General features: G+C 35.3%; 2 protein-coding genes across 2 annotated transcripts; both read right to left on the minus strand.

The window, feature by feature from the left end:
• Positions 1-5,890: 5,890 nt before the first annotated feature.
• On the minus strand, positions 5,891-10,444 carry LOC102802461 (four-jointed box protein 1-like). The gene is made up of 5 exons (XM_006824393.3): positions 10,111-10,444; positions 8,661-8,813; positions 7,774-7,984; positions 7,345-7,509; positions 5,891-6,320 (listed from the first exon to the last, which is right to left on the minus strand). The coding sequence occupies exons 1-5, from the start codon at positions 10,442-10,444 to the stop codon at positions 5,891-5,893; spliced, it is 1,293 nt and encodes a 430-aa protein (XP_006824456.3).
• A 2,247-nt stretch (positions 10,445-12,691) lies between these two features.
• Positions 12,692-13,846, minus strand: LOC146746163 (four-jointed box protein 1-like). Its single transcript, XM_085499729.1, has 2 exons — positions 13,726-13,846; positions 12,692-13,206 (listed from the first exon to the last, which is right to left on the minus strand). The coding sequence occupies exons 1-2, from the start codon at positions 13,803-13,805 to the stop codon at positions 12,774-12,776; spliced, it is 513 nt and encodes a 170-aa protein (XP_085355855.1). The 5' UTR covers positions 13,806-13,846; the 3' UTR covers positions 12,692-12,773.
• Between the last annotated feature and the right edge of the window lie 2,120 nt (positions 13,847-15,966).

Here is a 15,966-nt window from a genome sequence, read left to right on the forward strand (position 1 = left end):
TAGGTTAACTGCTTCTTCATCGGACCGTTTGGAATGCCACCAGGTGAAGGTGCGCAGGGTAGCTAACTCATTGGCTTTGATGTCTGGGGCCTCGCTCGAGCAGGTGCTTCGAGCAGGGTTCTGGAGATCTCAGAATGTCTTCATTAACTATTACCTGAGAGACCTCCAAGCACTGCAGAAGGGCCTCTACAGGTTGGTTGTGACATGTCAGACTGTGTTCGCTGACCCAGCCCGCACCACCAAGGAGCCCTATGCGCGAAAGCATTAGCACAATAGTGCCTTCAGTCGAAACCAGCCTCCTTTGCTTGACACTGCCGGTTTTCGTTCAGCGCTTCCGAACCCGAGCAATATACTGTTTCAATGCATTAAAATTGTTGGGGGCCCTATTTATTGTTCAGTGGACCGGCTTTAGTAGCCTCCCTGAATTGGGGGGGGGGGGGTCTACCTTCGGGCACCCGGTCCCTGAAGAATCACCTAATTAGTTTTATTCTGGGACTAGACTCCTTGTCGTTGAGTAGCTTTAGATTTCTCAGGTTTTTTTGGACCTTCCTTTTTGGGGTCTAAAAAAATACATTTCAGCCGCCGGAGCTTCCCCACCTCTGGTGAGCGTGCTACTCTGCCTACGAGTAATAAATGGAATTTATTATTTCCACAGACTTTCTGGTAGGTGATGTAGTAAACTATTAGGGTTGTACAAACCTGTTTGTTTACCTAATCATACCTACCAGAAAGTGTGTGGAACCCGCCCACCTCTCCACAAGCTTATGGGGGCCCGTTGTGGCAGCATAAACGTTTGTGGGAATATCGGATCACACCTCGTATGCATGGCCACCCCACGCGCGGCATGGCCCCTTAGGAGAGGTCTTTTTTTCTATAGGGAATGCTACCCTAAGGTGTTCTTTGTGGGTATAATCCCTAATAGTTTCCGATTGGGGCTGTAATCTGTACTTAAGCCTACGAGTAATAAATGGAATTTATTATTTCCACTGACTTTCTGGTAGGTGTGATTAGGTAAACAAACGGGTTTGTACAACCCTAATATTTTGTCATTTTTGGTAAAAAGTAATATTTCATATTACATATATAGGTACTACATTGTACATGTGAACCTCTTTCAGATTTGTTCATTTTGTGATGTTATCTTCAATTATCTAATTTTGATGATTTGTCATTTTTGGTGAAAAGTGATATTTTTGAATTCTTGTTGAAAACAGCAAGTCCTGTTGCTTTGATACTATACATATTGTTCATGTTCTAATGATATCTTCGGTTATGTGCATTGCTAACAGCAGAGCTATCTCGGCCGACAGGCTGCTTGTTTTGTTATTAATTTTGTTTTCTCACATTCCTCGTACATTATATTGGATATATATAATGCATGGACTCCAGTAGACAACTGTATCAGTTGGAAGCTGAGCTTTCTTAATACACATTGGCCCATCCAGTTAATTTTCCAAGACTATGTTTTCCAGAAATGTTCAGGTCAAGGTCTTTTCAAGGTTTATGTGTTTGCTGCTTTTATATGGGTGATACTGAACGGTGAGGGTGGGGGGGTTGACTAAAACATCTTCCCAAAAGGCCAGGTCAGGGTCATCACAAGGCCTCTGGTCAGGATCATCTCAAAGTTCACATGTTGATTGCATGTGTCTTGAGTGTCAGGAGGTCACCTCTCTTTCAAGATCTTTCAAAGAAAGTTCAAGGTCATCTCAAGATGACATGCCACGTTGTCATATTGTCTAACTTTGTCATTCTCAATTCAGTCACATGTATATATTCTGGTAATTGTGACAACTCATGTTTCAGCTTCAATTTCCTGTACACCCACATCAATTATACATATCCATGTACTATATACACAAATACAAACATGTATCCTCTTATGGGACAATTGCCACAACTACTAAACTGTCATAGATTCCTATCCACCTAGTAAATGCCACTGCCCTTCAGCATGTGTCAATTACAGCAAAGCTCTACTAACCACAGGGTCACTTGTATTAAATATGTATATGTCTGTCTCATCATTTCCATTCTTCTGTTTCTTTGGTTAAAAAGAAGAATTTTCAACTGATTTTTTTCAATCAAAATGGATGCTGTATTAGTGATTCTAAAATCTTAATTGATATTATTGAAAATGCTTATTGTAGTTAAAATAACTCAAACCATTTTGGAAATCTTTATCACTGAAATATGTCAACAAAGTTGAATTTTGTTTTGACAATGAAGTGAGTTTACAAATTTATTACAATTTGGCGAAATGAACTTGTTGGACACAGCAATACATGTACAGAATGAAGAAGTTTATACTGCTGATGTTAGTTAAAGGCACTCAAAAGATATTTTAATTAAGATAGTGTTAACCATTGTTTTAATTGTGTAGTATGAATCATTTTTTGACGGCAAAATGGAAAAGTAGTGTACTTTTCTTGACAGAACATTTGCTACTATTTTTAACTTCAGTATACTGTTATTTAATATTATTATGTTATTCTATTGTATTAGGAACGTCGAGATTGATAATATACATGTAGCATTAATTGAGAATTGTGCATTTGTTTTAATTTTATTAATAAATTTTTCATGTAATATAATTTTCGGTCATTGTTTACTCTTTAATTTTATCAAATATTTTCCCTGCAAAATTGTATTTGGCTGTATTTGGGGACTGTTTATTTGCCATACAAAGAAAAGATCATACCAGGCCACGAGTTGCATGGTCATTTGCATCTCGCCTAAATTTGTATTCATTATATATTACATTATTACATGTAACTATATTGTAGATTTTAGATATCTAACTTGATATGTTTATTTTAACACCTTTATTACATTTTATAAACCAAAATAGATATGTAATTCATTCTATAAGTTTGTAATAAAGAAATATCTTATCTTATATAGTCTCATCGGCTTTACTCATCAGGTATCAAAACTTCTTGCATTTGTGGTCTTGGCTAATCCACAGTCATAATTTCTTCAGAATTAATTCCATGCACAGTAATCGTCCTACATTTGTTGATAAACTGCACAGTATGTGTTGATATTGTGCATCTGAAAAGAAGGCTTTATAATCTTCTAAACTTTGTAATTGGGTAAAACAATTTAAAAACAAAATCACCTGTAAACACTTGCAATGACTGTAGCCCTTTACTTTCACAATAAAAAATTGAATGTATATTCCTTAGAGTCCAAATAGAGTACATGGCACTTGCAGGAAAGATATTTCATCAGCATATATTACTGTATCCTCGCATGTATTGTATGAATTGTTATATATTAAAAACATTAAATTCTTGTTATGATATCTCTGCATTACTTTCACAATTGAATATATATCGTTTAAAGGAGTTGGCCATTGGACAATTTACTCCTGGTATGTAAATCTGAACAGTTTCTAAGATGAGAATCCATTTGAAAACACTAAATAGCAGACATATCGTTAAAAACTTCTTTGAAAAAATTGCATATTGGATCATTTTAAATCACGACACAGTTTAGTATGAGTTTTGAGGCTAATTAGGAGCTAAATATCGACAAATGATATAACTGAGCTAACAATATTTGTCAATAAATAATATAAACTTAGAAATATATTTAGTCTGAATAGATGTATTTAGCTTCAGATAAATTACATTTAGTTCAGCTGGCACCTATATATATGGTTTAAATAGTGGTTTATGTTGATCAATGTATATACAATACATTACCTTTATTACCTTGAAGTAGTTTTAATTAAGGCAAATTATTAATATAATATATTTCTATGGCAACGAACAGGACATTGCTTCAAACTTGAAGTGTTGAAAAAATTGCGTGAATCGGTTAAGAACTGGCAAAGATACAAACAATTTACTAGCTATTTTTGTTTGTTTTGAGGATCCAAATCAAAGTTTAGAAAATGAATGTGGTAGAATTATTTATTTATTGTTAAATAACGATCATGTATCTTGTAACGTTTCATCATTAATAAAAATAAAAATAAAAAATTGGAGGCCTTTATCATTGCTAGCTCCCGGTTGTAGTTTCAAGCAATTGCACGCCCTGGTCTAGACTGGCGCAGTCGGGGCGATTATTTTGTTTTTGTAGTTTGAATAAAATAAAATAAATCGCGAAATGAAAATAAAAAAAAATTGCGAAATGAAGGTGTTAGCGCGAAATCGCAGTTACAGGGGATTTCGCGCTAACACCTCCATTTCGCGATTTTTGTTATTTTAGTTAAACTACAAAAACAAATTAATCGCCCCGACTGGGCCAGTCTAGCCCTGGTCGTACTACTAGCTCGACTGCTCGCGTTAAACCTGCTGTGTCGATTTTTCAGTAAAGAACGACCCGTAATTCAGTTTTTAAAACGTAGTTACAAACGCAGTGTATAAGTATTTTCCCAAGAAAAACACGAGTAGATCATTGAATTCAACACTGGAGCAACGTCATGTTAAGTCAGGTGATAACCACGTGATGATCACGCCATCAATCGCTCTCTCGTGGACCGCGCTGTCGTAGACCCTTTCTCTCGTGGCCTGTCTGCGTAATGTACCTGCCGTTTCTATCGTGAGTTCTGATTGGGTGATGCAAATGAGTCCAAGTGAATCTTATACTCGTTTGAGGGCGTGTGACATACCGTGAATCGTGGTGAAAAAATATGGATACAACAAAATATCAAATCCCAGAGCCTCCAATAGCAGTTTTATAAAATTTTATAATTGTTGTTTTTTCCTGAAGTGTGCCAGGGCGTAAAGGCTAAGGTTCTGATTAAATAAACCTTACTGCACTTGTGTAATGAATCTGATTCATGAGATATCATTTGTTAACATTGCAATGTGATGTATTATACGGATCTATAACGTGTTTGTCTTTGTAGTAACCGTACAACTTATACACACTTATTTGACTTATTATATTATTGATATATTTTAAAAATTACACCTTTTAAAACACACAGTTGCTCAGCAAAATAAACGATACTACCCAGAATTGTTTTCGCTAATCCTTTCTCTATTGTATAATTGTCATCACCTCACACTATAATTAAACTCTCCTTTACTGTTTTTTTTTTACAAAAGAATATTTTTATAATGTCAGCAACACTTAGTTGAAAGGCCTCGCAATTTTAGTAACTTTACGATGAAATTTACGATGTTCGCAAGTTGTGCTGATCGAAAACTAAGCAGACCCTAAAGGTCTTCACAGCAACAAATCTCATCATGCATTTCTGTTTGAATTCCGCTTCCGTTCGTGTTAAACCCTACTTACGGGGGTACATAAAGTTAGCACGGTCCCAGTGGTTACATGAATAAAATAGTCTACCTATAAAATTGGTGTAAACGAATAATTATACAGGAAATGACTCGAGCGTCTGGTGCAGAGACGGATGCAGGATACTCGGTTAGGGGTGCGCGTCTTTACAATAACGTCATTGTCTTATTGCATGTATATGTCTAACCACGGGCTTAGAGGGGCGGCACTCCTGCGACAGCTACATCCGCCACTGTGATGCGCATTACAGACCAATTGAAAATGCTTCCCATCTGTATTAAAGTCTATCTTCCATCGTCTGACAGAGAATGTCTCGTGAGGATCAGTAACACTTGCAGAGAGACTTCTTTCGTTTCAGAGAGTTTCAAAAGAGTTTCGTTTTAAAAAAATGACTCACTTAAGACTATTATTTTGAAATCATATTTAATAAAACATTGTGAAATGTTAGCAAGCCGCTTTTTACATGTGACCTACGTCACGTGATGGGAGATACATATTTGTTATAATGTTGGTGTGAAATCTCCACTGCATTTGATTGTGGAAACACATAGTGTCACTTTTTGTCGTAGTTGATGCTTGCCTTCGTAGATATTGCATGTCAAACTCATATTATTTAAGTTAACAAATGGTAATTAAGTCACACCTGTCGTTTTCTTCTATCGTAATCGTCTTTACAACTCGTTATCCAAGTATTAATCTCACTTAGCCTTTTTTGTAGTATTTTACCAAACTTGACGTCATCAACAAAGCACCCTGGGACAGGCTCCGTGATATTTGCCAAAGGTTCTTCGGCGTTTACTCTATCTAGCAAAAGTTTGACGGGATTTTCGTGGGTGTTCATCTCCGCTATTTTGTCAGCGACCGATTTCCTAAATATACAGCTGGAGTGCAACATGAGGTCGTGGTGCTCACGTATTCTTGGGTCCGATGGAAAGGGGGCGTAAGACCACACGAATGTTTGCGCATGATTTGAGAAGTACAACTTTTCAATTCCGTAGCCTATTCTATAGACATTGTTGGTTGGTTGTTGCGATGACGGACCGTGTATTATTAGCCATGGAAAGGATCTAGAATATAATAAAATGTGAAATGGATCTATTTTGAGTATATACGTTGAAGACTGAATATTGTTATTGGAAGCAGTGGCTGAAACTCTATGTGTGGTTACTACTATGGTATAGAGCTATGGATAGTATATGTTACTTGTCGATCAGTTTATGATAGGCAGCTGAATGCCTATTCTTATTTACCTTTTTTTAGATTTAAAGTAATTTTATTTCATTTCAAAATTACAAATATGCGGACAAGAAAGAAAGAAACTAGAAAAAAGCCAATAAGTGTGTAGTAAACAAATAAACTGGCCTATTTGTACTGAAATATAAACAATCATATACACTATAGGCTTTGCTGTACAAAAGAAAAAGAAATTTGATATTTTCTTTTATCATAAAATTTGCATGAAACAGTTGACATAATAATAGATAACACTTTCTGTACATTAATCCCTCAAAGGCCTGAATATATATATGTATATATATATATATAATATAAGAAGGTAGTCGATTATTCCAGGTGAGAGTGCTCGATACTAAACGATGAGTTTGTAGAGCAGATTTACAGTACTGTTCCCTTACGAAACAGTACTGTAGAGTCAACTTTACTCATGTAGTCGTGTCTTAATTTCTCTGTCTACGTATGTATAATATATATATATATATATATATATATATATATATATATATATATATATATATATATATATATATATATATATATATATATATATATATATCAATATTGAGTATTAAAGTTCTCTAATTGTACTTCGTAATTGAATTTGCATTACGAACACAACTTGAAATTAGAAATAACAACATACCCAAACAATATCCAAATCATCGATCAAAAGTAAATTAACAAATGCAAGTGCACAAAGCAAATTATTGGAAATATACCATGTGATCAAGTAGACCATTCGTGTGTTATATCTATGTCCTTTGATTGTAATTTTGATATGTGTGTTTATGCAGTGTGTGCTGTGTTGTGCGCGATGGATCTATGATATGATATATATTAACAGCATACACCAACCTATCATAGTTAACATTGATATAATCAAATAATATCATATCGGTCCATTGTACAAGTTGAGTGATCTCCTCCTTAGACAGGTATTCCAGATAAATGTCATCTGCAAAGAGGGGCTCTCCAATGGCCCTGTAAATACGGTCTAAAAGGATTCCTGGAAGCATAGGACTATCAAGAAAACAGAATATTATTTTGTCAGTGTCAGTAATGAATTCATCAAAGATTGAAATTCTGCTTAAAAGTTCATATGCCATTCAGATAAATTAAGTCATGAAAATAATTACTGTAGCCCTAAAATACAACGAATTGAAATGTTTACATTTCTTTTGCGCGTACTTGTTTTGGTAGTTCGATCGCGGAGTTGACTATTCGCACGCTGTAAAATGTCGGGAAGCGTCAATCGAAAGTAGAACGTTAGACCAGTGTACTAACCCTTTTTTCAGGCCTTCTATCCACTGTGTGAGCGATACAATATCTCCATCTGTGGGTGGATCAGGCATTCGTTTACTGCTAGGTTTCTTCTCTTTTTTCTCGACCTGTACGCCTTTCCATAGCCCGGAATTAAGATTTATCTTAGAGAGCGTGGCGAAGGGGACGCTATCCATGCCCATCAATTGAGATAAATGAAATGCAAGAAGTTCGGCTGCGTGTGAAAAGAGAATACATTGTGAGTAATTTTACAATACGATACCTGTAATTTGGAGTTAGGCTACTTAGTACATATGTAAAGTGTGTGTATTCGGGATCCTCGACGCCGTTACCTTGAAAACTGGCCAGGTGTCGGTTAAAGTATGAAGACCTAGCGGTATAGTTTTATTGTGCCATCCCAAACTTTTCGACCATTAAGCTATCTACTTCAATCATGCAAGTAAGAATAATGATTTGGCAGTAAAACATAGCAGTACGCGCTCAGAGAAAAAAAACACGCTAGTGCGCATGCGTTTTGACTTACTTTTATGTTTAGATAAATTTGCATTTGCGATATATATTATTTCATCAAATGAGTATTGCTATGCTTCTACAAAAAGAATGTTTTGTTACAATGCTCAAATCACATTAGTTCTTTGCGCATAACAAATGTGACTGCGTTCAAGCTGTATTCATGGATACATAATTATGGTGTGTTTTGCTTCACACTGTGGTTTCTCACCCTTCCATAATGAGAAAACTGCGTGTACTATGCTCATCTACGAAATGAAACATCTGTACTTTGTGTTGGATGGTATGTACTTGGCAATAGTTGACCGATAAAGGTCGCACGGAATATTTAAACTTCTGAATATATTGCGATAGAGATAGTTATTAATTGCCATACTAACATCTCAGCTCACAGTTCACCTGGCGTGCAATATACTGACTATCGTCTGACAATATAGCCATCCAGCGTCTGCCATCGTCTGACATCTGTACCAATTTTTTGGCGGAGAGATTTTTCAACGTATTCTTTTTATTAATATCTTCATCGGTAACACCTGCAATACCAAATAATTTAGAAGAAGTTTGTAGGCTAATAGCGGTCTGGCATTTGCCATGGCAACGATGGTTCAGGATTTTTTGATAAATTGTTCCACTAAGCTAGATTATAGGTATGACCGGCCTATTGACTTTACACAAAGTCGATCCAGACAAAAAGAATCACAGAAAGGTTAATACGTAATAGGCTAGGTCTGACGTTACTTACATTGGCCCGACATCAGAAAAAATGCTATATGAATTTGCTTGTTAGACTTAAACACTTGATGAACTTGAAAGTTGCAATGACCTCCATTAAAGTTAAATACTTTATAGACTTGAACATTTGAATGAACTAAGTGTTAAAATATTTTGTCATTCGGAAAATGTGGTGTCATGCATAGTGGCGAATCGGTAGAAACATTTGCATTTGCTACGATTCAAAAACAGCTCAGCGCACACTCAAGCAAGATTGACTTTGAATGATGCTACTGCCGTAAAGTAGGGTTCTGGGTCATTCCCATAGCAACGATAGGTGTTTTTTTTCAAATGTTCCTACCTAACTATTACCTGCCTGTCATGTATTAACAGAATTGGTCAGCCAAATAAATCACATAAAAGTTAACACCGTTACTGACGATAAATGTATCCCAATTTCCGGGTCAAAACGCCAAATAGTAACTTTGGGCACACTGAAGCAGGGAAGAATGAGATATGTTCGAGATTTGTTATTGCAAGATGTGTAGATATATTTGCCTAAAGGTACACCGGTGGGGCATGATTTAGTTGGATGAGATGAGGTGAAAAAAGATTTGACACGTTGATACGAATCTAAATTTGTCTGTATTAATTTCAAAACAAACAATGCAATAAACATTGTACATAATTGGGGGCGCTGTTTGATAGATTACGGAAGCATATGCCCGTATAATGTAGGTTACTCATAAAACAGTGCTTAATCATTCAAAATCGTTCGGCGCAGCACAAAAGGTTAAGTTGAGCACACATTTAATAAATTTGAAATTATGAATTTAAGCATTATGCCAACTTCTCGCATGAAATTCAACTAGTAATATATCATTAATAAGTAATTTGTAAACCTATTAGTCTGCACTCTTATTTAAAAGCATTTACCACCGCCGTGGAAATAATGTGTTTATAATGTGAATGTATTATGTGATGATATTCACTGACACTGTAACCCCTTTCTAAAACAGTTAATGTTTGGAAAATAATTTAGATGTAGGTAGTGACGTATGTACAGATATATAATAACAATACATTGTCATAGTAAACTATTAATTACACACACCATACCTGTAGGTATCAAATCTTCCACTGCCTGCGACCAGTAAATACTATCTTCGACTATAGCTATATCCCCTACATACCGAATATTGTCTTGTTTCTCTCGTGGTTTGGCGTTTGTCGGCGGCGGCTCTACAAATACACGGTCAACACCAGGTTCCTTTTCAACATCATGTTTTATAGATTGTTCACCCACGTCGTCGAACCTTGACCCGATTGAAGATGCGACGTTGAAAACAACGTATAGCACGATTGTTAGAACAATTACAGATGGAACGCTTTTCAGAATCGCGGCTCGCCTCCTCGATAAAAACAATGGAATTCGTAGGTGTATTCTTGCCATATTTTGGGTTTCGTTGATAGGATACGTGTACAACTAGACCGAAAACCGATGTCCCGTTTTGAGCGATGCTAGGAATTATTCATTTTGAGAACCACATTAATAGCATGTGCACTACACTACATACATTGTACACTATCGCTATGACCTCACATTGCTGCTATAGGAGATATTACGAGCTCGTATAATTTTACTTTTTATAATAACGTGGCGGCACGTGCGAATTATGTGCAAACTATTTAAATGATATCATCTACGGCAAGTTAAATGAAAATAAATGCCAGTTTTCGATTATTTTCTGAACAGATATTTGTCAAATTGGAAGATGGTATCACATCATAGGTAAATTTTGTGGACAACACTTGTCTCAACATAGTCATTATATTGATATGGAACGCGAGAAAAGAGTGTAATTGTAACAGGTGAAATATCTAGATAGATGTACACGTAGAAATGCAATTTTGTTTGTGACACGCCTTGTGTATATCATTGGCCAGGATATCCAAATCAGTGGTAGGCTTGCTTGCCTAATGGATTAGGAAATACATTAATTGCAAAGATATTAAGATATTGCAAATAATTTTATGTGGCGGCTTTTCGTCGAAACACTGTAAATGTCAATTTCACAGAATATTCTTTGTTTTTCTATCAAGTCGTTTGTTATCTGTATTTTGTGTCATGCATCAAACTGAATAACATACGTCAATATGAAAAATTAAAATATGGTGTGGGTAATGAATTCATCCTGATTTAATTTTATTCATTTAATGTTTCCATACGTTTTCGGCATTTTGTTGTGTGCCCCTGGATCCACGGCGTCCGCTATTACCTCACATGTATATTGTTAGGAATTACTAAGACATGTACAATGGTATCATAATTGAATTGTAATGAGAGCAAATATAGTAAACGTAAAACGGAACTTGACAATCTGAATATATAGGGGTAAAACATCTGTAATAATAGTGGCCTTTTTAGGTTTATCGTTAAACTTTATATTTAGTTTGATTATGCCAGCGTAGTCCGTTTATTCTGTGTTAGTCGCAATAGCCGTCGTGCTTGTTTGTATATGAAGCGAGTTTATTCTCCGACGAATTAGTTTTTCGATCTACTTTTCGATCACATTGATTTATAATCATAACATTGCTAACAAGTCACACGACATTAGGCCATTCTATTTGGTATATACTTTAGGAAAAAAAGAAATCCTTATATTTTGTTCACAAATTATTATGATTCTAGAATGTGGCGAGCTTCCATTATTTGTCTTACAGTGCCATTATGCCATTGCGCACTCAGAGTTGGAAATTATATCGCGTTTCATAATATGGCTTCATATTATCGTTTGAGGGAAATACAGAAATGTGTATAATTATTACGATTTAATTTAGATTCAGTATTATATGAGATCAACGGATGTTTCCATCCCATTGTTTACATTAGGGTATTCGTGTGTCTTCAACTTGAATAACTCGATATTTACTGAAATTGCAAAAACGATAATTGCTGTTCAAAACAATCTAAATTGTTAAAAATGACAAAAAAATAAAACAGTGTTGCTTTTCTTCTTGTAACCCACAAATTCATAACGAATACAGCAAAGCAAAAAAAAAACGTTCACCGTGGTCAGTAATATATTATGCATTCTTTGAAAGAGAACGACTGGACAAAGATATTATAGTTTCGTAATTAATTACAAGCATGTGTTATTTTCTAAATACAATATATAGGCGCATACAATTGTTAGAGAGTATATTTTGTATATGTTGATATCATTTATTGACTGGGTTATTTTTATACTGCCGTTTGTAATAATTTATGTTAAATTATGTATTATCACACTGGTCATGTTACTTATGTATTATTACATTGGTCATGTTAATTTATGTACTATTACACTGGTCAAAGGTCATATAAAATATTGGTGCGATAAAATTCCAAACTTTCCAAAATTGGTACATATAACGCACCAATTAATTCCCGGAATATTGGGAAATAGCTCTTTCGGTAGGTAACGGCTGTTGTTTATTGGTAATAAAATTGTCGGCAACGCGCGCAGACGCGCATGTCAGTTACAAATGATAATAATAATCACACATAACGAGTTTTGAAAGAAATACTTAACTATGATCTTAATGGGTGCAATGCAAATAAATATGAACTGATCAAACAAGACAAAGTTGATTATTGTGATGAATCATATATGGATAAAAATAATTAATACCAGCAGCCACTGCGCTTTAATTATAATGTCTAATTTATTTACATAAAGAATACATATAATACAATTATTTAAGAAAATAATATTTTCAGTTTATTATTTTTTTATATTTCATCGGTGACCATACATTTCTTTACACTGTTGTATTCTTTTATAAGCTCTATTTATCCGCTCGTGGAATATTTCATCAATTTCAAGAGCGTTATCATCGCAGTCCGGAATCGCTTGGCTGTTATTTAATTCCGCTAAAGGCTCATGAAAATGAACAGCTCGTCTGATGTGAGCAAAGGGTTTCGTGCTATAATATAGTTCGGTTATTTTATTTACGGTCGATCTTCTGAACACGCAGGTGGAATTGAGAATCTCCTCTTGGTGTCTCAGAAGGAGGTCACTGTCTCGGTAAGACGGACTTGTAAGTTGATAAGCCCATATAAAGCCCGTTTGGTTATCCAACAACCAGAATTTTTTACCTTCACTGACACCAAGATTTCTTGTACCAATCTTGCCACTGATCTTTCGTCTGCCTTTGTATATAGATATCAGTCTGAAACAAAGTTACAAAGTTTTTTTTACAAATTTGTTTCTACTATGGTGTGGAAATATATCTACAAAATCACACCGCGTGACCATAGGCTGTCATGCTGTGCAGGAACAGCAACTCGATGCACATGTCTGGCTCGATAAATAAATAAACCAACATCGACCCAATACCACGATTGCTTTGTAATGTAAATATCTTGGAAATCAAAGTTTGGGTGTGGGGTATATGCGTGGACATTACGATCATTATATCGTGGGCATGTTTTGATAATTGCGGTAAACATTTATCCTCTTTAACACTGGAAACTTGCCTAAATGAATACAACCGTAGTGGCTTAAAATCTTCTTAAAATTAAAGAGGTATATGTGCGTGTGTTTACGTGAGTTGGGCGACTCTGTGTACATGGAGGACATTTTCCTGGTCATTCGTCTTTACCTAGAATATACAAAGACTATCACACCTTTGTTCACAAAGTAAAAATTGGTCACATGACCATGCGTAAAATGAATATCATTAGCTCACCTGTCGAGATGTGCCGTGAGATAGTCAAATAAAATAACATCTGTCCATTGCAGCAAATGAAGTAAGTCGATGTCAGACATACCATAGATCAGGGGATGATGTGCATAAAGTAATTTTGATCCTTTCAGAAAAACCTTTGGTAAAGTGATACTACGGGAGAAAAAAACTATAACATTGGCTTCTCGCAATTTTATTTTCATAGAAGGTGTCGTCAGAATTACGAGGCTATTCACTCAAATAACGTAAATAATTCAAAAAGAAACAAAAAATGTCTACGATTTACTTAAAATAACAAAACAAAAAACGCAAACTTAAAAATGACCTTCATTCACCCAGTATACAATGCCGTTGCTTTACATTAACATTAAGACACTGATGTTTAGTGAATAATATGGAGATTCAATCAATAATATTCCATGTACAAACTATTACGTAGTGCTTTCAACAATTATATATCACTGCATTTCCTAAATTAAATGAATCCGGCGATCGCCTAGACTGTCTGGAAATCCGAACTTAAATATCTGGCCAACAAACCAAACATGTTTTCCTTAGGCGAAAGTTTGTATTTAATTTAATATGACGCAGAATCCTTTCGCACTCAGATAAACCAATTGACAAGGCAAAATGATTTGCTTTTCAGAGATCACTGACCTTTTGTTTAAGTAAGGTTTCCATTCTATAAGTGCAACTAGTCTGTCTGATTTCCATCTTCGTCCACGTAGACGTCGTCTTATTTCAGGGGCTGACCACATTTCTGTCTCAGGATCGGGTCTTGATAAGATTACTAGCGGCACGTTATCCATTCCGAGATAACGTGATAAATAGAATGACAGAAGTTCACCTTCAGAGAATAAACACACACATTTGTTAACTAACATCATTTATCAACAAGCATTTACTTATACCAAATATCTACAGAGTCGTCATTGACATCATTTCGGATGTATTGAACAAGCAAAAACACGCTTTGTTCTAATGACAGAGTACAATTTGTTTAATATGTACTTATTAATATTTACTATAAATATTTATAAGATTTGATTTTTCAAAATTATCTGAATTTTTATACTAGTATTTATGGATGTTTTTTTTAGTTATTATCATTGTTAATTATGTAATGTCATTAATGTAGTGGTATCCAAACGATATCCAAATCCATAGAATTAAGGTAATTATTTCTCAGGAGCCAAAGGTATTTTGACTACTTGTCTAGAATCTCTCTCACGTATTGTTTGGAGGTCATTCTCTAGTAATTGAATGTTTGTTTCAACATGTCCATTCTCTGTTCATTCCTTTACATATGACATTATAAAATACTGCGTCTATTATACACACAAATCATTTCGTTGTACATGTATGTTGGTACATACCTAGAACAAGACACACATTACCATATCGAGCGCAAAGCTTCGATCCATCAGACATGCGCAGTTGGGCGCTGTTTCCGCGACCACATGAATGTACTTCAGGCCACGACATGTATTCAATTTTTAAATCCCTGAGTTGTTTTAATTTGATGTTCATTTCGCCGTCATCGAGACCTGCAATGAATAATTATTCGAATAAAAAAACGAATAGTAGTTATCAATAATTCGATGCGCAATTAAAGCGCCACACCGTATAGTGTTCAGTATTGAGCCTACAAAACATGTACATCGCGTGTAAAACGCGTTGTTTGAATGTATACAACATTCTAAAGTGCACTGTGTGGCAAGTGTGACGCTTTAACAAGATAGCACAACTGTAATTAATCCCTGATCGTCCAAGATATATATGTCAACTGTGGATGCCAACATGTAAAAAGACATTGTGTTTGAATTTAGTTTTACATAGTGTCTTGAAACGATTAAACTATTTGTGCAACTATTTTCGAGAGCATACGACTCTATGTTTTCTAATAATTGATTAATTCCATTTACAGCTTACCGACTGGAACCTTTCTCTCCAACTCTTCAGCCCAGTATATACCGTCTTCAATAATAGCCGTTCTGTTGATATATATTAGAGATTTCGGATAATTCAACTTTTTCGGCTGTGGTGGTTTCAACTTCTGATAATATCCTACATTAGGAGGTTCCACCTGTTTCCTCTCAGTGTTTATTGTTTTCAGAACTCTCATTGCTTGGGGATATTCTACAATTGGAGAGGAAATCATCGAAATAGTCTCGATCTCATCAACATTGTGTATTACATCCATTTGTATCCTCGATAATTCTAATGTTTCACTTTGTTTAGGGG

This window comes from Saccoglossus kowalevskii, chromosome 5 (assembly GCF_978046115.1).
Source record: "Saccoglossus kowalevskii chromosome 5, keSacKowa6.1, whole genome shotgun sequence".
NCBI classification, from domain to species: Eukaryota; Metazoa; Hemichordata; class Enteropneusta; family Harrimaniidae; genus Saccoglossus; species Saccoglossus kowalevskii.